The sequence below is a fragment of the Melospiza georgiana genome, chromosome 24 (genome assembly GCF_028018845.1).
Source record: "Melospiza georgiana isolate bMelGeo1 chromosome 24, bMelGeo1.pri, whole genome shotgun sequence".
Classification (NCBI taxonomy): Eukaryota; Metazoa; Chordata; class Aves; order Passeriformes; family Passerellidae; genus Melospiza; species Melospiza georgiana.
This window is the reverse complement of record NC_080453.1, coordinates 8,229,338-8,254,555: the sequence shown is the minus strand read 5'-3', so window position 1 is coordinate 8,254,555 and position 25,218 is coordinate 8,229,338. Positions and strand designations below refer to the sequence as shown.

Below are 25,218 nucleotides of genomic sequence, written 5' to 3'. Positions count from 1 at the left end.
GTTTTGTTCCTCCTGATGCCCCAAGTTTTGTTCCTCCTGATGCCCCAAGTTTCGTTCCTCCTGATGCCCCAAGTTTCGTTCCTCCGATTGCCCTAAGTTTTGCTCCTCCTCATGCCTTTTGTTCCCCCAATGCTCTAAGTTTTGTTACTCCCGATGCTCTAAGTTTTGTTCCTCCCAATGCTTTAAGTTTTGCTCTTTTAGATGCCCTTTGTTCCTCCTGATGCCTTAAGTCTTCTTCCCCCTGATGCCCTAAGTTCTGTTCTCCCAATGCCCTAAGTTTTGTTTCTCCCGCTGCCTCTTGCTGCTAATGATGCTCTAAGCTTTGTTTCTCCTGATGCTCTAAATTTTTCTTCCTCCCAATGCCCTAAGTTTTGTTCCTCCTGAGGCCTTAAGTTTTCCTCCTCTCGATGCCCTTTCCTCCTCCTGATGCCCTAAGGTTTGTTCCCCCAATGCTTTAAGTTTTGCTCCTCCTAATGCCCTTTGGTTTGCTCCTCCTGATGCCTTAAGCTTTGTTCCTCCCAATGCCCTTTGCTCCTCCTGATGCCCTAAAGTTTGTTCCTCCTGATGCCTTAAGTTTTCTTTCTCCTGATGCCCTACTTTCCCCCCAATGCCATAAGTTTTGCTCCTCCTGATGCCCCAAGTTTTGTCCCTCCTGATGCCCTAAGGTTTGCTCCTCCTGATGCCCTAAGGTTTGTTTCTCCTGATGCCCTTTGTTCCTACTGATGCCCCTTAATTCCTCCTGATGCCCTAAATTTGTTCCTCCCAATGCCCTTTGCTCCTCCTGATGCCTTAAGTTTTCTTCCCTCTGATGCCCTAAGTTTTTCTCCTCCTGATGCCCTTTAGTTCCTCCCAATACCCTAAGGTTTGTTCCGCCTGATGCCCTTTGTTCTTCTCGATGCTCTAAGGTTTGCTCCTCCCTATGCCCTTTATTCCTCCTGATGCCTTAAGTTTTGATCCTCTCATGCCCTAAGTTTGTTCCTCCTGATGCCCTAAGTTTTGTTCCTCCCAATGCCCTCCCTGAGTTTTGTTCCTCCTGATGCCCTAAGGTTTGCTCCTTGTGATGCTTTAAGTGTTGTCCCTCTCCTGATGCCCTTTATTCCTCCTGATGCCTTGAGTTTTGTTTCTCCTGGTGCCCTACGGTTTGCTCCTCCTGATGCCCCTTGCTCCTCCTCCCAACGCCCTTTGTTCCTCCTGATTCCTTAACTTTTGATCCTCTCAACGCCCTCAGTTTGTTCCTCCTGGTGCCCTAAGTTGCAGAGCTGTGCCAGCCTCTCCTCCCTCACCAACCACCCCTCAAATATTCTCCACTGCACAGGGGGGGAGTTTCCCCACCTTTTGCCCTCACTCACCTGCCCGAGTGGTTTTGGCACCTGTTGAGACTGGGGAGGAGCTGTTACTGGTGTCCCCAGCCAGGGAGGTCCTGCTGGAGTGGAACGTGGGGCGCTTCAGCTTGCTGCCCGCCGAGGGGGTCACCTTGGGAAGAAGCACACACAGGACATCCCTCAGCTGCCACCTGCGCCCTGACAGGCCCAGGTGACAGCCCAGATCACATCCTCAGCAAAAATCTGGGCATTTGAGGAACCCCCATCTCAATGGTCAGGGAAGGCACAAGCTGCTGCTTCGGTGGTTTATAAAAGAAGGGGAAAGCCCAAATGCTGAAAATTTGGAGGGGAATGGCAGCTTGTGAGCTGCGGGCTGAAAAAGAAAATTCTGAGCAAAGCTGTTAAGAGGCAGCATCAGCTGGGCCGGAAACTTCCACAAAGGGAATGTGGAATATGGGAAAAATAGGGATTTTAGCATCCAAGCAGCTCAGGAGCATTTTGGAATATCAAGACCAACTCAGGATCTTGAGTAGCACAGGGCAGAGGTGCAGGGACACCCTGGTGCTGATGTCCACACCACTCCCAGTGCCCAGAAGCAGCCAAATTGCAAAAGTGATGGACAGGGAGACAAACCACAGCAGCTCAGCTCTTTTCACGGCGCCTTTTCCCGACCTTTAAGATGTTGGAAGTGCAGCTGGTGTGGGGTGAAGCAGCACAACAGGCAACTCTGCTCCCACTGCTGCTGCAAGAAGCCAAGGGGAAGGTGCCAGCAGGGCGAGGGCACCTGGATCCAGCTGGAAAAGGCAGCTCCAGTTCCAGTTCACCATCCAAAGCTCTGGGTTTGGGGCAGAGCTGCAGGAAAGCGCCTGCCTGTGGTGTCCCCAGCCCTGGGGGTTTTTAGGGGTGCTGCATCCCTGGAGAGATACACAGAGGGCATTTCCTCCATCCCCTGCAATTTTGTCATTTTTGGGAACCTCAGAAATGTTGGGATGTGATGAAACTGGAGCTGCAGGGAGAGAGGGGCAGCTGAGGGAATCAAAATCCATTAAGACGCGATTTTTGGGGCACCACTGTCATCATCAGAGATTTGGATTCTCATCTTTGATCCTATGTTAAAATAGGCAGCAAGCATCAGTTTGGGGCAATTGGGGAAGTGCTCCTGACCTCCTGGTGAATCAAATTAATCCATTTTGCACATGGAAGCACCGCTGAGCAGCAAGACACGGGGAACCACCGGGATCTACCCGGTGCTTCTCATCACCCACTCGCAAGGGCAGGAAAAGTCCACGAGGAGGCTGAAAACTTGAGGAAAACCAAAGCCTCAGCCCAAATTCATCCTCCTGGGAGCACCAAGGCGGTGGCTGGACACACCAGACGTGCTTGAACACGGTGATAAACACAAGCTCTCCATAAAACTGAGGCGCTGTGCTCACGGTGCATGCGCTGTAGCTGATTTTCAAGTCTCAACTCGGCCGCCGGGTTTCAATTTTTTTTTGGGGAGCCAAACGCGGCCCCTTTCCAATAAAGCTCGGAGAATGAATACATTTCTCAAAGCACGAGAGGATTAACACTGCTTGGAAGCAGGTGAGGGCGAACTGAAAGCGTCGTGCCTCACTTTGAAGCCGATATTTAAATTTTAATCCGAGTTGGAGACTCGTGAAAAGCCAACAGTCGGAGGAGCGTTAGCGGTGCTACAAGCGCTGCTCTACCAGGAGGAAAGCGTTAGGAGCAGGCAGGGCAGTGGGGTGGCTCCGTGCCAGGGGCACTCCAGGCTGCCAGCAGCTCCTGTGGGGTGGCAGACCATACTCTACCTCAGTGCTGGGGAGCTGGAAGTCGGAATAATCGATTCCCCTCAGGGGGGTGCTCGCTTTACTGTTTATCAACCAGGGTTTGTCATAGCATCGGGAGAAGTGGTGTGGAGTCTGTGAAATGGAAAAGCCAAGGAAAGGGGTGGGGGGGGAGAGGCGGGATGAGTGGTAAAAAATAAAAAAATAAAATAAAATAAAATAAAAAAAAGAGAAATGGGAGAGTAATCTGGAAAATGGGGGGGAAACGGTACTAAAATGGAGCGAGGACCAAATGGGAATTGCGTAGATTAAAATAAAGGGGAAAAACCCAAAAGGCGATGAAATAATGATATGGTGGGGAAGCAGAAATGAGGAGTGATGGTTTCCTCCTGACACCACAGCCCTGCCTCGGGCACCGGGAGCCTTCAGCTGCACGGCGAGCGCTGGGGACCCTCCTGTGGAGGGCTGGAAACCTGGAAATCTGTCCTGCAGCATCCCACCCCATCCCACCTGGACACCAAGGAGCACCTTCCAGACCCCTCCTCAAACCCCCAAACCCCAACCTTCCTCCTGCAGCTCCCCATCTGGGTTTTGGAGTCCCTAAAGGGAAGGGAAAGCTTCCCCCCCAGTCCCCACCTTGGCTCCGCTGGCTGGGGTGGCGGGAGAGGAGGGCATGGAGGCGCAGCTGTGGTTGCTCTGGCTGGCGCTGGAGCTGGACCTGGTCGGGGAGGCTGCTCTGGAGGAGGGTTTGGAGCGGCGGCCCCGCGAGCGGAACGGGGTCATCCCCTGCGAGGCCCCCTCGGGCAGGATGAACTTCTCCCGCAGCTCCAGGTTGGTCCTTCCTCGTGCTGCAGGGGAGAGAGGAAGGAGAACTCAGCTTTGGAGGGGATCCAACGTCCTCATCAGGGCTCAGGAGGCTCCAGGGCTGGGAGCAGCTTCTATGGGCATCTCCCCAAGCCCAGCTCTGAGAGCAGCGAGGTTCTCCTGCTCTGCCTTAAAACCACGGATCAGCTCTTTGAGAAACTGGCTGATTAAAAGCTGCCCCAGGGCCAGGAATTCACACGGGATGCTCAGTTCCTCTCTTGTGGAAAAGCATCCTGATGGCCTTTAAACTCACCGTGTCACAACAGTGTCCAGTGTGATCTTTAAAGTGTAATCTTTAAGGTGGCTTAAAAACAGAAAAAGCAGCTTTGAAGGGTTGAGATTCTTGAGAATCCGAGAGAGATTCTGCTCTCCAACAGCTCTCCATGAATTTTTTGGGGAGAGAGGAGAAAAAAAAACACCTTCCCAACTTTTCCAACCAGCCACTGGATTCTTGAGAACCTGAGAGAGATTGAGCTCTCTCACAGCTCTCCACTCATTTTTTGGGGGCAGAGGAGAGAAAACCACCTTCCCGGCTTTTCCAACCAGCCATTGAAAACCGACTTTTCAAAAAAAACTTTCATCCAAACGCCTCAAAGAGCTGGAGGGTCTCCTTTTGACAAGCAAGGGGCAACCAAGCAGGGAGAAGGTCTGTGGGCTTCAGCTGACGTGTTGGAAGCAGGTCTGGGTGCTTCATGCTCAGGGGTGTTCAAGCAGAGAGCGAGGGCATGCACCGAGCCTTACGGAGGAATTCCGGGGCCAGAAAGCCAAGAAAGCAACACCAGGAGGGAAGCACCACGCTGAGATAAGCAAGGGATAGCAACAACCTCGATGCCAGCGCTGCAAAACATCTGCTGCAAAGCGTGAAGGGCGGAGGAGGAGCAGGAAAAGCCCGAGGGGGAGCTCGGCTCGCTGCAAATCAATCATGCTGCTTTCAGCAACAGCCGTCGGGCAGCCGGGGCGCGGAATGCAGCAGCTTGAACAAGACACAGCCGAAGCAATTAGCACCCCAGGGACCCCAGGGAAACGTGGAGCACTCTCCAAAACACGCTCCAGTCCTGGCCAGCCCCTGGCTAATGGTGCTCTGCCCCCTGGGCACGGCTCTGGTCCAGCCCAGGGGTTCTGATCACTGCCACACCTCAAGGTTTTGGGCAGGAGGTGACCCCAGCTCCACTTGCTGAGGCCTTAAAACCAAGGACAACACAACCCTTCCCTCTTTCCCTGGATAAACACTGCCAGGTTAGCTGCAGCATCACCAAATCTGGTGATTCCAATTTCTTGGTGTGCTTTGGATCTGTTTTCTCCAGCTCCTGCCCATCTGGACAATGACCCATCGTGCTGGTGACCCAGCCACGGCATCCAAACTCCCTTCCGTGGGTGGGCAGACTCAGATTGCACCAAGCCTTACCTCTGCACGGGTCATTCTTCACCAGAAACTCGTCCAGGGCCATCCATCCTCCTCCCACACGGACCATGACCGTGCTCCTCAGGATCCGGACCAGCCGCAGCTGCTGGGAGTCTCCGAACTGTGGGGCGAGGAAAGGGTCAGGGAAAGGGGAACAACCACAAAGGGAACACGGCTCCTTCCCTCCCCAGGCTGCACCAGAGGCTCTCCACCACCTATTCCACACTTTAAAGGCTTCTCCAGACAGGTTCTTCTGGAATAAGTTGCGAGGTAAATCCCCAGCTGATGGGGAGTTTTCCTGCCTGGTTTGAAGATGATGCAACCAACCCAAATGCTTTAATTTTAAAGCTGTTAAAGGAGATTTTAGAATTTGGGGGTTGGATGGGTTTTCACGTCCAGAATTCTAGTTTTTTCCTCTTTTTTTTTTTTTTTTTGTGAAGGAAATAGAGGCTGGCAATGCCCTGACCCTCCTGGTGCAGCCCACGTGGGAAGGAGCCGGCTGATTCAGCAGGACAAGCCCAGCCAGACACCTCTGATCACCACCAACCAAGTCTGAAACCCAGGGATTCCCCTGAGCCTCAGACTTGACCCCACCAGCCACAAAGCCCCAGCAATTGCCCAGTGAGGATGTTTGGATGAGTGCAGGGTGATGGGAATCCAGGCAGGAGTCCCCAGCAATGTTGATTAGTGATTGCCATGTTCATTAGTGGTTTGAAATGCCTGTGGTATCACAAAAGTGCACCCCAGATCAAAAAAAAAGCATGTGAAAAAAAGCATGTAAAAGCTTGTAAAGCTCCCCCTGAATCTCTTGGGCACCCAAGCCCAGGCTCCTGGGTGTCTGCCAGACCTGGGAGGGACATGGAGAGCCTGGCTGGGATGTGGCAGCTCTGCATCCAGGTCTGCAGAGCACCTGCTGGGATGAGAAGACAGCAGAACCAGGTTTTGGAGGCAAGACCCTCTCCAGAATTATTAAAAAAAAAGGGGAAAAAGAACCCAAACAGGAACAGTTTCTGTGGGTGGAGATGCAAAATTAGAGATTCAATGAGAACAGAGTGTCTGGGATGGGTCAGGGCAGCAGATGAATCTCTGACCCACAGGGATATGGGACTGGACCATTGGTGGATCTCCCTGCTTGAGGGTCCTACCAAGGTGTCCTTGTCCCAGTTAAAGAGCTGCTCACAGGCAGGGAAGGGAGCAGGGAAACCTCTACATGAGGTGTCCATCAAGAGCCAACCCCAGGAATGAATCAATTATCATTATTTTTCAGTTTTTGTTGAAGATATTTCCATAATCACTGCCTAAACGAAAGCCAGAGCTCTCAGGAGTCATCCACGTCCAACATCCAAGTTTGTTTCATTCTGGGCGTCTTTTGGGGCACATTTTTGGGTGGGCACCATCACTGCATGTGAAAAAGAAGTTTATTTTCATCTGGGCAGGGGCAGTGGGGACATCAGAGGGACACAGGGTGCCCCGGCCCTGTTCTAAAGGAGGCTGGGCTCACCTCAGGTCACGACACTCTCAGGATCCATGCAGGTGCTGGGAGGGGAGCCTTGCCCCAGTGAGGAGTTACTCAGTGGGAGTAGCAGGATGAGGGTTTAGTTGTCCTACAGGATTACTCAGCGCTCTCATTCCATGGTGATTGCAGCCCAAACCCACCCCGAGCCTGGTGCAGGCTGTGCCCCTCAGGAGAACACATCCAGTGGTCATAATTCACCACCACGAACATCCCAAATAAATCCAGAGAGAAAAATCTCTGCACTTTTACCAAATCCTGCTTTTTCCATCAATTTTTTTTCTCCTTTTTTTCTGCCCAATTTATTTATTTATTTTTTTTTTGCAGGGTGGCACTCCTCTGCACCAGGCTCTGCTGAGCAGAGCTCCCAGATCACATCCTCCCACAGCACCACGGGACAGAGAGCAGCACCACAACACACACAGAGGGTTAAAAATAATTCCAGAGGTGAGAGACAGCACCACGAGGTAAACTGTACCTGATTGCCGAGGAAGAACTATGGAGGGAGAGGGAAGGGGGACAAGGGGGACAGGGGAGGAAAGTCCAGAGGAAGAGGAGGGGGAAGAAAAACAAGAAAAAACATTTATGGGATTAACAGTGCAACAATCATGAAATCTGTTAACTGCAGGAGTTAGAAATTTGGGGGAATTTGGGCTATTTGGGGGGAAGGAAAAGCTCTGGGAGCTTGGGGCCGGTGCTGCTGGAGGGGGATCAGCTCCTCCCAGCTGGAACGTCAACCCCAAACCCAGCTGGGGCAGGGAAGTGGGAACTGTGCTGCCACTTCACCTGGGTGAAGGGTTTGAAACACAACCAGCAGCTGGTTACAAAGAGATTCTGTCAGGAAATCCTTCTCCCTTCTCGGGGAGCGAGCTAAGAAAAACACAGGCACAAGGTACACTCATGCAGGAGGGAAACTCCAAGGGCGGCTCCAGCCCAGTGAATGCAGCGTTTCACGGGGCCCCTGGGCTGCCTGCCCCAGAACAGGGACACTTTTATGTTCTCCCAGCTCAGGGAACGCCCTGGGGCCAAGGATGGAGCTGGGAAAACACATCCCAGACACTCCACCAGTGCCAGGGGACGACGAGGTCTCTGCCTCACCCTGGGTTCCCACCCTGTGCCGAGCTGGGCACCCCCTGGGTGATGCCCCCTCCCTGGGTGGGAAGGGGGAGGAGGATTGAGGAGGCTTTGGGGGGGGGTTTGCATCCCCCTCTCTGCCTTACCCGGTATTTGTTCTCGCCGATCTGCTCCACTTGGAATCTCTTGGCACACTTGCACTGGGCCACTTGCCTGGTGACCTGCCACCAGCAACACGAGAGATGAGAAACCAGCATTTTGGGAGTCTCCCCCAGTGCAAATCACTGCTCTGATAAAACAACCCCCCAAGCAGCCTTTCCTTCTAATCCAACCAATTAATTCAGCTCAGCACCACCAAAATCTTCCTTTAATCGAATTTTTCTCTTCCCCGCAGCCTGAACCGCCCCAAACCCTTCTGAGCACCCCCTTTTTTTTTGCTGCCTCACCTCATCCTCGATCTTGTCAGCGTCAGTGGTGGGTCTGTAGGCGTCCTTGTTGGGATGGAGGGCAGCCACAAACTCGTAGTAGTCGATGTAGCCGTCACCATCGCGGTCAAAGATATCGGCCACCGCCGTCATCTCCAGCTTGGTGGTGGGGAATTCTGGAAGGGAACAAGGACAGGATGAGCTCCTCAATCAGAGAGAGGCGTGCAGGAGGCTGCAGGGCTGGTTCCCAGGGACTCACTGGAAGCCAGGATGCCGTCGATGAACTCCTGCCGCGTGATTTTCCCGTCCTGGTCCTTGTCGATGCGCCGGAAGAAATCCATCACCCGCGACTTCTTGTGGTTCATCCAGCGCATGTACTTCTTCCTCCACACGTCAAAGTCGAAGTTTGCAAACTCCTTCAGCTGGAAGGAAAACCCAGGGGAGAGTCAGTGGTGGAAGCCCCGAAGGAGCAGCGCTCACAGACCCACCCCAAAACGCCCTTTGGTGAGCTCACAGCGCCACCGCTCCCTGCCCGCCCTCCTGGGAAGGCTTATCTGGACTTTTCCAGACAATTCCCAGCGAGGGCTTTGCCCAAAGTGGATTCCCAGCACAGGACACACAGCGGAGCCAACAGCCAGCAGGTGGATTTTGTGCATCCCAGGGGCTGGGGATGCAGCGCTGCCCACGCTGCTGTGGGGACACACAGGCAGGGAGGGTCAGCTACAGGCACACACAGACACACACATACACCTCTCCCTCACCCCAGGCACTGGCCAGGGAGGATTCCCACTGCCAGCATCAATCTGGGCACAGATCTCCCCTCTCCCTTTCCCTCTGAGCAGCCAAGAAGGGATTTCTTGCTCATCTTAAGTCCCAGCCTAACACCCTCCAATTTAAACACTCTTATCTCCCCACCCCAAAAAGAACACCCATGACCCATGACACCCCACCAGCTCAAGCAGCTCACACCAAGGTAACACAACAATTTTAAAGTTTTTTTGGTTTTTTTTTCCCCTCTCTCTGAACATTCTTGGGGTGAAAAGCAACAAAGAAAAAACATGGATACGAAGGAACTGAACTGACCTACAGCAAAAGCAACAGAAAACAAAAAAAAACCACTCACTTCTGGGCATAGCTGCTTTGTTAAGCATAAATAAAAACAAAAATGGCATTAGATGGTTGGATAAAATAGAGACAGTAATTGTTAAGCTAATTATTAGGAGGAAAGCAGGGCCTGGCTGTCATTAACTCTACAGATACCAAATACAGGGGCATAAAGCTGGTTAATGTGCAGTTAATTACTTAATCACCAAAGGGTTTTTTAGCCTTAATATTTTAGGAATATTTGACTTCTGAAAAGGCAGCAGAACTGCCTGTAGGAGCTGGGGCAGCACAGATTTAAAATGCTTCTTGCACCTCTCTGGGGATGAACCTCCAGCTCCCACCCTGCCCGGAGCAGCCAGGGGCTGTTACCTCCTCCAGCCTGTCCAGGGCATCGTTGAGCTTCCTCTGCCTCTCCAGGGCCAGCAGCCAGACCTGCTGCCAGCGTGCTGAGAGCTGGTTTATCCTGGGATTCTTCGTTTCTGACTGGGAGATGATGGGCATGCTGGGGGGAGCAGCCTGCCCCAGGCATTTCCCTGGCAAAAAAACGGGAGAGGAGGTGTTTGAGGTGCCGTTCACGGAGGCTGAAGAGCAGCAGTGAAATGCGTTTTGGTTCTTTTGGAAGGGGAAAACCTCCCACAGCCTTGCTGGCTGCTGTCCCCAGGTAGGAGGACAGGGTGACAGACGGCTCTACACCCACACCCCCAGCACTCAGGAGCTCACACTGGACTCTGGCTTCAAGAAACCACAATAAAAGACCCCAAAACTTCATCCCAGAGAGGGGAGCAGCGCTGGAGCACCCCCAGGAACAGCACACCCAGATTTGGGGAATGTCACCTGGATTCTCCCCTCCTGACGAGGCTCAGCGCCTTCCTGGTGGCTGTTAGCGCAGGATGCCTCGTTAATTGATAATCAGAGCTAATTATCTTCCTAGGAATTTCATTTCCTGCCATCCTAGCACCCAGAGCAGACTCACTGTTGCTGCGGGATTTGTCGATGAAGGGCCCGTGGGGAGGCTCAGTCGCTTTCCTTTTGTAGGTTTTTGTCACCCGGTCCACGTCTGGCTGTTTCCGTGTCATCTCCTCCATAAAGGACTGTCAAAACACAGAAAGGATGAAAAAAAAACCCTTTGTAATTTCAGCCTTTTTTGCTTTCCAGCCCTCGCTGGGACACGCCAGGCCTGTAGAGGGAGGTGAGCACAAAGCACCAGCGATTGGGGATTGTGGCTGAGCTGCTGCTTGGGTTTGCCAGGGCTGGAGATCATCCCTGGGCTGGTTTTGCTCCAGCTGGGTCCCATGCTGATTTAATAGGGAATTCCAGGAGAAGGCAGTGCCTCCTCCACCCAGGGAGCCAGGGAAAGCCTCCCTCTCCGGCCCCTGTCCCAAGCTCAGCTCAGGGCTCACCTGGTGCTCGGAGATGAGCGCCTTGACCTGATCAATATTCTGGGGGATGGGGTCCTGGTCCCGCTGGATCAGGGTGGTCTCAGCCCACTGGATCCAAGCCAGGAGCTCCTCCAGAAGCTCTGCATTGGCCACCAGCTCGGAAAGTGCTGACTCCAGCCTCTGCTGGTGCTGCTTTGCCCATGTGAGAACCTGTTGGAAACACGGGGTGACCACTCAGTGTGGGACACCTGGAGCAGGACCCACCACTCCCTGGGACCACCATCAGCCTGGAGCTACCCCTGCAGGACTCACCTCCTCAAACCTGGCCCGGATGATGGTGATCCAGTGCTTGATGGTGGTGATGCAGTCGGGGTGGCAGGCGCCCAGGATGACCTCGCCCATCCCCACCGCCGCGTTCACGTCCACCCTCTTCTCCTCCACTTTCTTCATGAACTCCTGCAAGCCACAAAGGAATTATTCACTGATATTCTCCCCCCTCTAAGCTCGCCCTGGGTGGTGTTTTGGAGCTCCCCATTACCTTGTGGGCATCAATGAGGGCTTGCAGGGCCTCGGCGTCGTCGGGCAGCGCTCCCCGAAAGCGCAGGGACTGCTCTGCCTCCGAGAGCCACTCCAGCAGCATGTGCACGGCTGTCCTGAACTCCTCAGCCTGCAGCAACAACAGCACAGGCTTTGCTCAGCCCCCTGGCAGCTGGAGGGCTGAAAAGGGCTTTAAAAATACTCAAAAACGGGAAAAAGCCCTTTTTGGGGTTGCCGGGTACTCTGGCGCCTCCCTCCCCTCGGCATCAGCTGCTCTGAAGAAGGAAATGTTTTTAAAAACAGCACTTTTTAAAAGTGCTGTATCCTGAGCAATTTGGCACCTGGGTAGTTTATTCTGTAAATTGCCTACTTGAAGTAAAAGCTGCTTAAGAGCCTTTGACCTTTTTGGTTGTTTTTTTTATTCTTTTTTTTTTAGCTCCAATCGAGTCTCTCCGGACACCGGCAAACACTGGCCTGGCCTGTCTGATCACTGCTGTGCACATCAGCGAGATCTTTCCATCCTCCCTTTTGCAAACCAGCCTTTATCTGCTCATTTTTTTGGGAAAAAACAACCAGAAACAGCCTGATACCACTCCACTGCTTCACGGGCACCACTGTGTCCCACCTGGAGAAGGAAAAACTGCTTCCCCTGGAGCCCAGCGAAGCATCCCAAGAGTTTCCAGCCACGGATTTTCTCCTCACCTGCTTGAGGGCCTGCTCCAGGCGGGTCTGTTTGGACACAGACAGCTTGCACACCGTGTCCCAGCGGTTGCTGAGCTCCTGCAGCTGCACCTTCACCCAGGTGGTGTCGTCCCGGCTGCCGTCGATGAGCTCGCGGCCCGAGCGCTTCAGCACCTGCACCGTCCCCGTGCGCTTCCCCAGCTCCTTCTGGAACACCTGCAGGGACACAGCAGAAGCTGAGCAAGGCCAGGAAGCTCCACTGTTATCACCTTTTCAGTCATGTGGAAGTTCTCCCCATTTTTTTTCTGGTTTTTTCCCCCTCTTTATTTGCTCCAGGACAAGCAGCAAAGCACCAACTCTGTGTCTGCTCTCTGGCTTTTGGTGAGGATGAATCAATTCTCATTATTTTTCAGTTTTTGTTGAAGACACTTCTATAATCACTGCCTAAATTAAAGCCAGAGCTCTCAGGAGTCATCCATTTCCAACATCCATTTTGGGCATTTTTTGGGGCATCTTTTTGTCCCCACTCAGGACTCGGAGAAGAGCCGGGGAAAGGTGCTCTCACCACGTGAGCATCCATTTTCAGTTTTTGTTGCAGACATTTCTATAATCACTGCCTAAATTAAAGCCAGAGCTCTCACGAGTCATCCACTTCCAACATCCAAGTTTGTTTCATTTTGGGCATTTTCTGGGGCATCTTTTTGCCCCACTCAGAACTCGGAGAAGAGCCGGGGAAAGCTGCTCTCACCTTGTGAGCATCCATCAGGTTCATGACCAGATCCAGGTCCCCGTGGACAGGCTGGTCCTCAGCTAACTGGGGCTCCACCTTGTAGAGCCAATCCACCAGAGCCTGCAGAGCATCCATGAACTGCCCAGAGAACAGAAGGGCCTCCTCCAGCTTGTGCTGCCTGGAAAACAAACACCCCAGTGAACATCCATGAGCAAACTCACCTCCTTTTCTCACACCCCAGTGACTCCACACCCTGCCTATGGCACTGCTGGTGCAGCTTGGAGCTGGGCTCACCTTTCCACGGATTTTCCACACACTGTGTCCCATTTATCCCTGACTTCTCCCAGCAAATTGTCCAGTTTTTGAGTGTCATCCGGAAGCAAGGCTTTTTCTTTGAGGGCTCTGCCTGTCCTGATGGTGGTGTCATACACAGGCTGCTTCCCACCCAGGGTCTTCTGGAACTCCTGGGAAATGGAGAGAAAACAAAACTGCTTCAGAAAGCCTGGAAATGCTGTGAGGATCCCCAGATTTCCATGGCAATGGGAGGCATGGACAGGAGAAAAGCATTCCACCCCATCCAGCACCAGCCTGGCTTTGGCAGAGCCTCACCTTGTGTTTGGAGAGCTGCAGCTTGATTTTGTCAGGGTCATTGGAGATCTCCAGCTCTGAGTCCAGGTGATTCTCTGCATCCTCCAGCCAATCAATCAGCTTCTTCCAGGCTTCGTGGAACTGCAAGACAACACAAGCAAGCCTGAAACTTCACACTGGTGGTGTTCCCAGTCCCTTTGTGGTCCTGCTGGCCCTTCCTTGGCGTCTGCCATACCTTTCCCACGCCCCTCACCTGCTTGGCTCTCTTCCTGGCATCATCAAGAGCCCGTCCCCTCTCCACTGAGCGCTGCACCACCTTCTCCCAGCGGGACTGGACGCTGACCAGCAGGTTCTTGATCAGCACCACGTCCTGCTTCTGGCTGAGGAACTTCAGCTGGTTGCCAGTCTGGTCCAGCTCGATGATGCGGTCGCGGTGCGCGTTCACCTCGTTGGCGAACACCTGCCAAGGGCAAAGGGTGTCCCACGTGTCAGAGGGGATGGGTGTGACCCCCAGGAGCCACGGGAGAGGTGAGGAGCCACCCTGGCTCCCTCTACCCCAGGGATGGAGCCTTTGGGGTACCTTGTGCTCGTCGATCTGGGCCAGCACCGCGGCCAGGATGAGGCTGGGCGGTGGTGCAATGTTCAGGCTCTGCTCAGCCAGGGTCAGCCAGTTGATGAAATCCTGCAGGGAGTTCTGGAAGTCCGTGGCCAGGGCCAATGCCTCCTCCAGCTTCGCCTGTGGCAGCGGGGAAGGGAGAGAAAGGGAGGGGAAAAAAACACAACACGGACGGGGTGAGAGCTGTGATCTGCACACAGAGGCAGCCTTTGTGTCCCTCCAGCAGGAACCTCATCACCCCCCCAGCCCAGAAACACCAGTGCTGTGCCAAGGGGAGGGGGCTGCACTGAAAGGCAAGGCTTTCTCTGCAAACAAGAGCGGTGCCTGAAAGAGGAGCCCTTCCTCAGCACACGAGCAGCTGCGTCACCCTCGGCTTCCTGGGGAAGGGATCTCTGTGGGGACAGGGCTGGCTGCATGGGGATGGGGTTCTGATGGCAGCAGCTGCAGATTTATTCTGGGCCCTTGTTTTATCTCATCCCCGGCCAAAAGCTGAGGATGGAGTCAGCTCGGAGGAGGGTTTGGCTGGACCAACAAAGGCTGCCTTTGAGAGCTGCAGGAGGCTTCTTCCCACCTCCCTGAATTAACCCAAAACGCCATTTCACCCTCATTTTCTGTGTGATTTAACCAATTCTACAACACAAACCCCATGCCAACAGCCTGACACTCAGCACCACCTGAGAAGCAGATTCAACCTTTACAACCAAGAGAGATGGATTAAAAAAAACCCAAATCCCAACTTTGTGTGGGAAAACAGAGCAGCTGCTGCCAGACCATCACAGACATCTTTTATGAAAAATCCTTTCCTTAGGATTCTTCCTCCTGAGAAGCTGAGAGGCCTCAGGAACAAAATGTAAACAATGGTTATCTGCTGCTGTGGAATGCAACAGGCGCATCTGGGATTGGTCTCATGTGGTTGTCTCTAATTAATGGCCAATCACAGTCAGCTGGCTCAGGCAGAGAGTCTGAGACAGAGCCTTTGTTATCATTCTTTTCTATTCTATTCTTAGATAGGATTTCATCAGAAGGCTATCTTCTATTCTTTTAGTATAGTTATAATATAATATATATCATAAAATAATAAATCAAGCCCTCTGAAACACGGAGTCAGACCCTCATCTCTTCCCTCATCCTCAGACCCCTGTGAACACCATCACAGTCAGACCACAGGGCAAGGCTGGATGCATTTTCCCCTCAATTTTACCTTTCTCTCCTCCATCTTGGTGCTGACCAGACTCCATTTCTGCTCCAGCAGGGCCACGCTCTGCTCTGTCTTGGAGCTGGAGCCAGAATCATCGCGGTTGAGCAGCATCAGCCTCCCCTTGGCCAGCAGCTGGCTGTAGACATCCTCCTTGGCTTTGAGCTGGCTGTAGAGCTCCTGCAAAGAGCCACCAGCCAAGGGTTAGGCAGGGAAAAGCCCAGGGAGGGAACATTCCGTGCTGCAAGGCTGAAGGTGATGGGAACAGGAGGCTGGGGAGTGACAGCAGAGCGACACTTTGAGCTGAGGGAAGGTGGTTAAAGCATCCTGATGGCTGTTCCAGGCATCAAATGCAAAATGATCTCTAAGAGGAGACCAGAGCAGCCTGTTCTCCCCATCACACACAGAAAGGAGAAGTTTTGATGGTGATATTTGACAGGAACTTGCTGAATTAAAAGCATTTTAAAGAAAAAAAAAAATAACAAAAAAGAGATCTCTCCTGAGAAATTACCATGTGGGCATTGAGCTGTTCCCGGGCAGTTTCTGGCAGACCTCCCGTGGGTTTTGAGGCCGACAATTGGCTCTCCATCCTCGTTAGCCACAGGAGGAAGTCTTCAATCTCACCATGGAAACCCTGAGCCTGTTGGGGAACAGAGAATCGGCCCCGGATCAGATGACATCAGCCACCATTGATCCAGCGCCAGGGGTAAAGCAAAGCTGGCTTTGCTTTGAACGCAGATAAAGAGGCAGAGCTGGATGTGCCAGCGTGCTCAGGAGGGTGAGACTGGTGTGTCCACAACCCACAGGTGTGCTTGGTCCCCCAGTGCACCGAACCACAGCAGGTACAGAAAAACTTCCATTAGAAAACCCCAGTGTCGCCCCAACCCTTTCCCCCTAAAACAAAGGAAAAGTGGCACCCACAGCACAGGGGTGATTCCCACTGCCTCCTGCTGACCTGCTGGAGGGTGGACTGCAGCTGCTGCTCCCTCTCCTCTGTTTTCTGCAGCACTGATTCCCAGCAGGAATTCAGCTTCTCCAGGCGGTTCCGCAGGCTGCTGGCATCGTCCCCTGCACTCGACTCCAGCAGCTCATTCCCTGCTTTGTTCACTGTCTCCACGGTTGCTTGGTGGGCCAGGACATCATTCTTCAGCACCTGCACACGGTGGGCAAAAGTTGGAAACCTCTCCTAAACACCCTGCTTGCTCTCAGGGAGCAAAACAGCTCAAATTCTTCATGAGAAACTGAGTGCTGCCATGAGAATGGGCTAAAAATGTGTCTGGGGTGGGGAAACACTCACGTGGTGCTTTGCAAGTTCCACCTCGATAACTTTAGGGTCCCCATTGATGGGTTTTTGGGCATCCAGCAGCTCCTCAGTGTGGGTGAGCCAGGCCATCAGCTCTGCCAGGGCGTGCTGGAACTGGCCCAGGGCCAGCAGGGCGGCTTCCAGCTTGTGCTGGGCAAGGACAGGGGTGGAAAAGGGGAGTTTTAAAGGGTTGGCTGGGGAGCACCAGAGGCACTTTCATCCTGTGACAGCCCCAGGTGCTCACTCTACCTGTCTGTGAGCAATTTTCTCGCCCAAGTTCTCCCAGAGATGTTTGAGCTCTGTCAGTGGCTCCTTGATGATGTCTCTGTCTGTCTCATCCGTAGCCTTTTTTAGCATCAGTTCACCTTGGTGATTAAGCTTTTCCATCTCAATCTGCTGCTGGTAAACCTCCATTTTAAACTCCTGCCAAGACAAGCAGGACAAAAACCAGAGGCAGAGTGAATCACTGGAGCTCTGTGAGGCAAAGCAGCGCCACAGGAACCTCTCCCTCCCCTGCCAGGTACCTTCATCTCGTTCATCTGCTCCTTGACCGTGCTCAGGTCGGTGCCCACGGGGGACATGTTGCACAGTTTGATCACAGCGTTGTCCAGCCAGTCAAACATGGCCTGGAAGGAGCAAGGACAATGTGAGGGAATGGCAAAGTGGTCAGGGGACGAAGATGGTCAGGGGATGAAGATGGTCGGGGATGAAGATGGTCAGGGGATGAAGATGGTCCCTCCACCACCCCATGGACATGAAACTGCTCTGTCAGGGCAGCTCTGTCCAGCTCCCTCTCCGGCCTCCCCTCATCCTGCTGCTCTGAGCAGGCATCAAGCACAGTTTGATGTTGCACAGTTTGATCACAGCATTGTCTAGCCAGTCAAACAGGGCCTGGAAGGAGCAAGGACAAGGTGAGGGAACAGCAATGTGCCCTCTGCAGTTGGTCAGGGGGTGAAGATGGTCAGGGGGTGAAGATGGTCAGGGGATGAAGATGGTCCCTCCACCACCCCACAGCCATCAAACTCCTCTGTCAGGGGAGCCCTGTCCAGCTCTTTCCCTCATCCTGAATCAAGCTTTGGGAAAACCAGAACAATCAAATATCTGCTCCTCCTCAGAGCTGCTGGTTGAGCTCAGGCTCCCTCACCCTCACCATGGAGAGGGCTCACAGTGCTGCTCCCAAGGCCCACCCACTCCACACCAGCAGCCCTGCCCCTCACCTGGAGCGTGTCCTGGTACTGCACAGCTGACTGCATGGCTTCCTCCAGCTTCTCCAGCCTCTCCTTCCAGGTCTTGTTCAGGTTTTCCCACGCGTTGTTCATCTGAGCAACACAGAACTCGTCAGGCTCCACAACCAGAGCTCCCACTTGCTCCCAACCTGGTTTTATCTGGAGGGGAAAGCTCTCCCTACCTCGTCAATGCTCTTCTTCACTTCTGGCTTCTCAGTCTCACCGCAGGCAAAGATGAGATCGGTCCCCAGGAGGCGGATGAACTCCAGCTCCTCGTGCAGCCCGTCTGTCTCCTCCTTGATAGTCTGCAGAGGCACAGCCACGCAAGGAAAACCTTTGTGATCAAACCCTCTTCCAAGACTGCTCCATGAGCAGGAGGGTCCTTGCTGCTCCAGTGCCCTGCACCTGGGCCAAGAGCCCAATCCAAACCCCGAGAGCAGGTGACACAGAGCGTTGAGAGGGTCACACAGAACAATTCTGGAAATAATAAATTCTGAAATTTATGCAGTTTCAGGAGGCTTCTCTTGCCTCTCTTTGTTTCAAGATTCCCAAACCTTGATTGTAACAGCATGCTGTCTTTTACAGCTTCCCACAAAGTTTGTGCTTTACTCATTGGTCACAACAGATCAACACAGGGTTCACTGGTACAAAGCAGTCTCCACCACTGTTTTCAGCTAACACCCAACTGCAGGTTTTCATTTATCTTTTTCTTCTCAGTTTCCATGTCAACAACCTTGGTAGAATTCCTTTCAGGGGTAAATGTGAACCTTATCAGCTTCTCCTTCAGCTAACTCTTGCTGGCTCACAGAGCAGCTGTCAGCCCCTCCACAACAGAGAGCAGGTGGCCACTTTTGTCACCACCACCACCCTGCTCTGCTCCCACCTCTGGGACTAAAATAACAACATCTGTATTTAGCTGTGAGCCTCAGCTGCTCTGGCTGGAGATGTTGTTTACAGGAGATGGGTGTTTGCAGAAGCGTTTTGTCAATACAGGAGTGAGGGTTTTGAGGTTCAAAAGGCACAAACCAGAGTTTGAATGGTTATGAAAAGGGAGCAGCAAGGCTAAACTTAGCAAAGAATAAAGAAACAGCCCTGCTGCTCAAGGCCTGAGTCAACTCAAACCCACCTGAAGTGGATTTTGCCACTTGAAGCAACCAGCAACAGACAAATCCAAGCACTTATCTCTGCTCTGACCAAAATCTAAATATACTCTGCCCAAGCCAGCCAGCCTCTGGCTTGGGCTGGGAGCAGAGCCCTGCAAGCCTCCACATCACTCCAAGCAAGTGGGCACAGAGCTCTGGGCACACAGAGCTCCGTGTGCTTCCCAAAACAGCAGCAGATAATGTGATTTAAGGTGAAGGATATGTGAAATCCACTTCTGGCTTTTTCCTCGCAGCTCCAAACTGCAATGGAAATAACTCCTCACAATCTGACTGACTGCCTACAAAACTGATTCACCTCTGGCCACAGCCATGATCTAAGATCTTCCCAATTTAGCAGACAAGCTCCAGACCCAGGAGCAGCCCCATGGGGCCTCACCTCTGCTGCTTCCACCTGCTGCTTGATGATGGAGGGGTCAATGCCTGGGCTCTCCAGGTCGTGGACAATGTCCTGGGTGTCCTTGATGGTCGTCAGGAGCGCTGCCATGTCGTACCAGAACTTCTCTGCAAGCTCCAGGACGTCGAGGAACTTCATCTCGCGCTCCTCGGTCCGAGCCTTGATGTCTTCCCAGAAGAAAACCATCTGATCCAGCTTGTCCTGGATGACTGGGGAAGGAAATCGAAGCGTTCAGTGAAGAAGGAAACCTTTTGGCAATGCAAGAGCATTTTCAAAACACTCAGAAACAGCCAACAGAATATCCAGAAGGGAATAAAGATGGCCAGGGCTATCAGAGCATTAACTCAGAGGGACGTGAGAAACTCCAGCTTGCAGAAAAGCCTTTATTTATGTGCAAGCTCGGGGCAAATTTGCCCACACACTCTCCCTCCAACAAACCTCTGTTCTGGCCACCTCTAGCATGAAGTGCCTGCTCACTCAGTGCATGAGCCGCCTGTTGATCTGCCAAGGAAGGTGCCAATTAGTGCCAATCGTGCTGACGGGCTTTTTGTGCTGGGGGATGTCCCTCCCCTCCATTAGATGCCGAAGGGACATCAACAAATCCTGTCCCAGGGGCCACCAACAAGAGGCCAGCTGGGCTGAGAAGCCACAAATGCTGCTTTTCTCTTCTGATTGATGCCAGCCTGTCTGCTCCAGATGGAAGCAGATCCATCCATCCATCCATCCATCCATCCATCCATCCATCCTTGGTCCTAAAGCCAGGAGAACCTCCCAAATCCATACAAAGCACTCAACCTTGGTCCTAAGTCTAGGAGAACCTCCCAAATCCATCCAGAAGACTCGTCCTTCCTCCTAAAGCCAGGAGAACCTCCCAAACACACTTCTGGGACATCAAAGCCTCGCCAGCAGCGATGGAGCCACGCTTTGGGGAGAAATTGGATGCGTAAATCCACCCAGAGCTACCTTTGGCTGCCAGGTCCTTGTCTGCTCCCTGGGAGCGGGCGATGAGCTCTTCCCCACGGCGTTTGAGGGCCTCAAAGGAGGGCTGCAGCTTCTCCAGCTCCACGGTGGAGTTCTTGTTCTCGCTGATGCACTCGCGGATCTTGTCGACCTCGGCGGGGATCAGGGGCGGCAGCCGCAGGCGGGACGAGAGGCTCTCCAGGCTCTCCAGCATGGGCTCGATCTTGTCGTGGAACTGGAGGGGAGCGAGGCCATTAGGGCAGGAGGGAGGGGACAAAGTGACACTGCAGAGCCACCAGCATGAGCGACAGCCCCAAGCGCCGTGCTGCCTCGGAGAGGGGACGGACAAACGCCTGCGACAGCAGCAATGACACCTCTGCAGCAGCAATGCCACCCCTGCAGCAGCAATGCCACCCCTGCAGCAGCAATGCCACCCCTGCAGCCTCCTGATCACACCTGCCCTGCTCCAGCAGAGCCCACAGAGCGACACTCACAGAGCACCTGTGACCCAAACACGGCAGCGCCCCGAAAATTCGCTTTTTTTGCCGCTGTCTATTTTGGTGGCTGGGCACAAAACCTCAGTGCTGGTTGAGGGAATAGCCAGGCAAAAAAAATGCTGCTGGAAAAGGGCCCGTGTTTGGTGCTGATGGGAATCTCCAGTGGAAACCCATCCCAGTCTTTAGGATCAGCAGGAGCTGCATGCGGATGGGGAGGAGCTGCGGCCTCAAAGCAGAACCAGAAAGCCAGGAGTGAGGGAGGGAATGGGTCTAGCAGGGTTTATTGCTGTTTTTTATAAGAGAGGAGTCAACTTTGGCCTTAAAGATCCCAAACTGTCTCTGCTGGTGGGAAGGACAGCTCAGCTCTGGGGCTGCTCCTGTCCCTCTCCCAGTTCCTGCTGGGAACACACCAATGCAGGTGTAAATCCCAGCAGAGAAGGGCTGGGGCTCTCGGTGCAAAGTTGATCAGGACAGGCTGGCTCAGCCAACAAGCAGGAGCAAGCCAGCACATCCAGCTGGAGCAGTGTGAACCCTTCCAGAGGTAAAACCTCTGCCCTGCAGGAAGCATTCCCAGCAGAAGCTGAGACCAGGCAGCAATGCGACCAAAGCCATCCCAAAAAAACGTGATTCCAGCCCCAACCCCGGCGTTAAATTTGAAGCAAGTTCTGCTGAGCTGTGCACGGACCAGAAATGAAAGTCTGGGTGTCAAATAGAATCAGGCCAGGGAGGGTAAATGAACATCTGTGGAGGGGGGACTCGCTTACCTCCGAAATCTGCAATGGTGGGGCGCAGTCAACACAAGAATGAAATGGGACCATGTGGGGAGGACGGGCACAGGCAGCAACACACACAGACAACACATTCCACAATGGGAGTGAGAGATGAGAGGGGAGGGGAATGTGGAGGGGGGGGGGAAAAACTCGGAGTTAATACAAGTGCAAACCAAGAGAAGTGACTACACAATACAGGAATTAAGAAAATAAACACCCAGGACGTGACAAAAACCAACTGCGCTACGGGAACACGGGGTGAAATGAAACATGGCTGGGGGTCAGCAACCCTCAGCAGCAGGAGGAGCACTTCACCCCCTGTCTGGACTTCAGCACCTCCAGTCCCTGCCCTTCCTTTCCTGTTTCTCCTCCTGCACTCACCCACCTCCTCAGGAGATGCCCTGACCCCAGAGACATCCATTACCTCTCCCATACAAAGCATCCCGTGGCTGCTCACTGCACTCACAGCTTATCACAACTGAAAATTATCTCTTCAAGCTCTTTCAAGAGGCCCTTCCAACCCTGGGTGGATGCCAGAGCAGCCCCTTTGAACCAGCATCATTATTGAGGCCGTAAAAATTTACGACCCCATTTACTGTGTGGAGCCTCAAACGCCTTCTCCTCCTCTGCTCCCACAGCCACAGGAAACTACCCTGGAGGTGCCTGACCACTTTATTCCTTATAAAGGGCTTTTACAGGGGGAAATAAAACCACATTCCAGAGCACGTGGCTGTCCCAGGGGGCTGTGAGAGGCAGATTCACCTCCCTGGCATACCTGGGTGGACTGTGAGAACGCCTCGTCCAGCGCCAGGGCCCGCAGGCAAACCTCCTCCTTGATTTTGGCATACAAGGCTTCAGCCCTGGAGTATTTTTCCTGCACCATCTCCCCTTCCTCGGGGTTGAGGTCCTTGAGCTGGGGCCCGATTTTCAGCAGCTTGTCGATGTGAGGTTTGTGTTCAGCGATGGACTCTCGCAGTTGCTAGGGAATAGATGGAGGGGGGAAAAAAAAATAAAACACATTTGTTTAGAAATCTGCTGCGAGCCACTGCCTATTTATTCCAAACAGCACTCCAAGAGCAGGGATGGTATCTGGGAGGAACTCACAGCCTGGATTTCATGCCCCAGCATCTGCCAAGCACATGGCACTCGGCTCTTCCCAACATGGCTATGGCACAGTGCCTGGCACGGGTCCTTCCCCAGCCTCTGACCCTCCCCACAGCTCCACGGGGGACCCCACTGGGAATTTTTTGCTTTGCAGTCTCTAACCCTAAAAGCACAAAGTGATTTTTTTCCTCCTGCCACGAGCAGGAAGGAGATCCAAAAGCAGCCAGGTTTCCTTGGAAGCAAGCTGAATTTTGGTAAGGAGCGCTCCAACACAGCGAGGGATTTTCATGCGGCGCTCTTGCATAACACAAGCAAACCCCCCCAAAAAGAACAGAAAAGGGGGGAAAATGGAGGAAAATTCAGAAGGAAAAGGTGTTGCTGCCCTGTGTTGATGGACAGGAGGTGGAAACTCTGCATCTTTTTACCCTCATACTCTACATCCTCTTACCCCCAAACTCTGCATCCCCTTACCCTCATGTCATCCTGCTGCTGCTTGAGCTGCTCGTGGTCGATGGCTGGGGGTGGCAGCTGGGAGATGAGGGCCTGGGTCTCCTCAATCCATGGGTTCAGCTCCTCGTAGGTCTCCCAGAACTGGTTCACCAGCACCTGGGCACGCTCCAAGCGGGCGTAACGCTCTGAGTTGAGCTGGCTCACAGCCTCGTACTGCTGCACCAGGGACTCAGTTTTCTCCTAAAAAAAAATCAGGGAGGAGAGTTAAAAGGGCCCAGGAAAAGGGCCAGCTCCATGCTGAGAGCTGGAAGAGAAGGAGGTGCCTTTGGTGGCCTTCCACGTTGTAATTCCAGTTAAAGCAGCCTCGGGAATCTCCCCCTCCCCATCCCCAAACCTTGCAATAAAAACCGGCAATAAAGGAGAGTCATAAATGTAAAGAGATTTCTGCTAGCGCTGGTGGGAATTACTGAAGATGGAGAGATTTTAAACTCCTTCAGCACGTGCAAGGGGCTGGGGATTGGCCTCTCTGCCCTCTCTGTTGCAGTCAATAGCAGAGGGGGCTCACCTGGAGCACAGCTTTTTGCTCCTCTCCACAGGTGCCAAAGATCTCGTGGCGCTGGCTGAAGAGCTCGTCCATGGAGTCCTTGTGCCGGATGATGTCGATGGAAAACGCCTGGAAAGAGAGAGGGGAGAGAGCTCAGAGCTGAGCCCAGCCCATCCACAGCACCCTCCTGCCAAAGAGACCCTGCAAAACTCAGTGCAAGCATCCTGTGGCTGGGAATGCAGATTCCTGCCTGTTTTCCTCATCTACAACAACCTCTCTCTTTCAAAGACCCGAAAACAGCTCTGAAAATGAGGTATAATCCACACCCAAGGTCCTCAGTGGAGGAAAAGCTCCATCATCCATTTGTTAGTGAATGTTATCCCACAAAATGATGCTCTCCAGAGCTGCATCCACCAATAACTTTGCCATTCCCAAGGTCCACGAGATTAACAGTGGGAAGCTGAGCTCAATTTAACTTAATGCTCGATGGTTCAATCCCCCCTCTCTTATAACACTGTCTTATTTTCCTTTTTTTTTTTCTTTAATTTTAAATCCAATAAGCCTGTGTGCTGCTCTGATTGCCCAGGCAGAGGGAAGAAAAGGGTTTATTTAAAGTGCACGTTCTTTCAGGCATGAGCTCATCTCAAAGATACATGGAAAAAAAAAAACCAAACCCCAACCCCTCCAGCACCTCTTTGTTCCACGTCTGGCTGCTGGGAGGGAACTGTGGAGTCCCTCACTGCAGGGAACAATGAGCAAACAGCAAATGGAAACCACCCTCATTAATCAATACACACATTTCTCTGAACCCTTCCTGCTGCCAGCTCCGGTGAGACCCTGGCAGAGCTTGCTCTGGTGCCCACAAGGAAAAGCTGAAATGGGAGCAGATCTCCCAAGGGAGACCAAAGCAAAGCACCCACCAAGCCCTAAGTGGCTCCTGTGAACAGGCAGGAAGCTTTTTCCTTGGGAAGCCAAACACTTGGATGATTTATTTCAATATTTTCCTTTGTTTTTTTTTGTTTTTCCTTTCACATCCCAAGGACAAGTGCTGCGTCTCTCCTGCCGCTCTGAGCTCAGCGCAGGGTAAAGCTGCTGCCCCAAAACGCATCCCATGACCCAAACTGGACCATCCCCCCTTGGTGCCCACCCCCAGAGGCCACCAGGGAGTGCACACAGACCTTCTGCACCTGCAGCTGGGCCGTTGTCTGGTCCTGCTCCAGGCGGATGGGACCCAGGGCCATCAGCTTCCTCTTGGTCTCAGCCACCCAGGCCAGCTCTGCATCAGCTGCCTGCTCGTACTGGCACAGGGGAGAGGAGGGGCAGTGGTCAGTGCTGGGCAGCAGGGATGGAGCACTCGGGGAGCTGGGGACGGTGGGAATGACAGAGGGACCCAGCAGGGACAAACTCCTCACCCCAGAGCCAGGAGAAGGATGGGGATCAGGTTTTGGGGCTCCTGCAGTTGGTTTTGGGGCAAGCTGGAGCAGCCACCTCTCCCCACACCCTCCCTTGTCTGCAGGGAAAGGGACATCCCCATAAACAGGAGAATTTCCTTTGCTCCTCCCTGGAGAACTGACTCCATGGAGTGAGGTC

The 25,218-nt window shown here is 53.1% G+C and overlaps 1 protein-coding gene across 13 annotated transcripts in view; it reads right to left on the bottom strand.

Annotated features, from left to right (window-relative positions):
• The window catches only part of MACF1 (microtubule actin crosslinking factor 1), a 149,947-nt gene that overhangs the window by 2,005 nt on the left and 122,724 nt on the right, over positions 1 to 25,218 (bottom strand). For 4 of the 13 annotated variants that reach the window (XM_058040208.1, XM_058040209.1, XM_058040200.1 and 1 more), the window contains 34 exons: positions 24,807 to 24,926; positions 23,650 to 23,757; positions 23,106 to 23,324; positions 22,306 to 22,509; positions 20,267 to 20,498; positions 19,286 to 19,512; positions 17,929 to 18,051; positions 17,738 to 17,839; positions 17,045 to 17,146; positions 16,770 to 16,943; positions 16,515 to 16,670; positions 16,173 to 16,370; positions 15,729 to 15,857; positions 15,224 to 15,397; positions 13,987 to 14,142; positions 13,660 to 13,866; positions 13,428 to 13,547; positions 13,113 to 13,282; positions 12,837 to 12,996; positions 12,110 to 12,304; positions 11,409 to 11,537; positions 11,183 to 11,326; positions 10,892 to 11,080; positions 10,465 to 10,582; positions 9,861 to 10,024; positions 9,511 to 9,525; positions 8,647 to 8,809; positions 8,409 to 8,563; positions 8,109 to 8,183; positions 7,367 to 7,384; positions 5,379 to 5,496; positions 3,746 to 3,957; positions 3,134 to 3,244; positions 1,350 to 1,473 (listed from right to left, as the gene is read on the bottom strand). In XM_058040208.1, coding sequence (XP_057896191.1) covers positions 1,350 to 1,473; positions 3,134 to 3,244; positions 3,746 to 3,957; positions 5,379 to 5,496; positions 7,367 to 7,384; positions 8,109 to 8,183; positions 8,409 to 8,563; positions 8,647 to 8,809; positions 9,511 to 9,525; positions 9,861 to 10,024; positions 10,465 to 10,582; positions 10,892 to 11,080; positions 11,183 to 11,326; positions 11,409 to 11,537; positions 12,110 to 12,304; positions 12,837 to 12,996; positions 13,113 to 13,282; positions 13,428 to 13,547; positions 13,660 to 13,866; positions 13,987 to 14,142; positions 15,224 to 15,397; positions 15,729 to 15,857; positions 16,173 to 16,370; positions 16,515 to 16,670; positions 16,770 to 16,943; positions 17,045 to 17,146; positions 17,738 to 17,839; positions 17,929 to 18,051; positions 19,286 to 19,512; positions 20,267 to 20,498; positions 22,306 to 22,509; positions 23,106 to 23,324; positions 23,650 to 23,757; positions 24,807 to 24,926 — 5,011 coding nt within the window. The remainder of the gene's footprint in view (positions 1 to 1,349; positions 1,474 to 3,133; positions 3,245 to 3,745; positions 3,958 to 5,378; positions 5,497 to 7,366; positions 7,385 to 8,108; positions 8,184 to 8,408; positions 8,564 to 8,646; positions 8,810 to 9,510; positions 9,526 to 9,860; positions 10,025 to 10,464; positions 10,583 to 10,891; positions 11,081 to 11,182; positions 11,327 to 11,408; positions 11,538 to 12,109; positions 12,305 to 12,836; positions 12,997 to 13,112; positions 13,283 to 13,427; positions 13,548 to 13,659; positions 13,867 to 13,986; positions 14,143 to 15,223; positions 15,398 to 15,728; positions 15,858 to 16,172; positions 16,371 to 16,514; positions 16,671 to 16,769; positions 16,944 to 17,044; positions 17,147 to 17,737; positions 17,840 to 17,928; positions 18,052 to 19,285; positions 19,513 to 20,266; positions 20,499 to 22,305; positions 22,510 to 23,105; positions 23,325 to 23,649; positions 23,758 to 24,806; positions 24,927 to 25,218) is intronic. The other 9 variants (XM_058040211.1, XM_058040202.1, XM_058040206.1 and 6 more) reach the window with 5 other exon arrangements.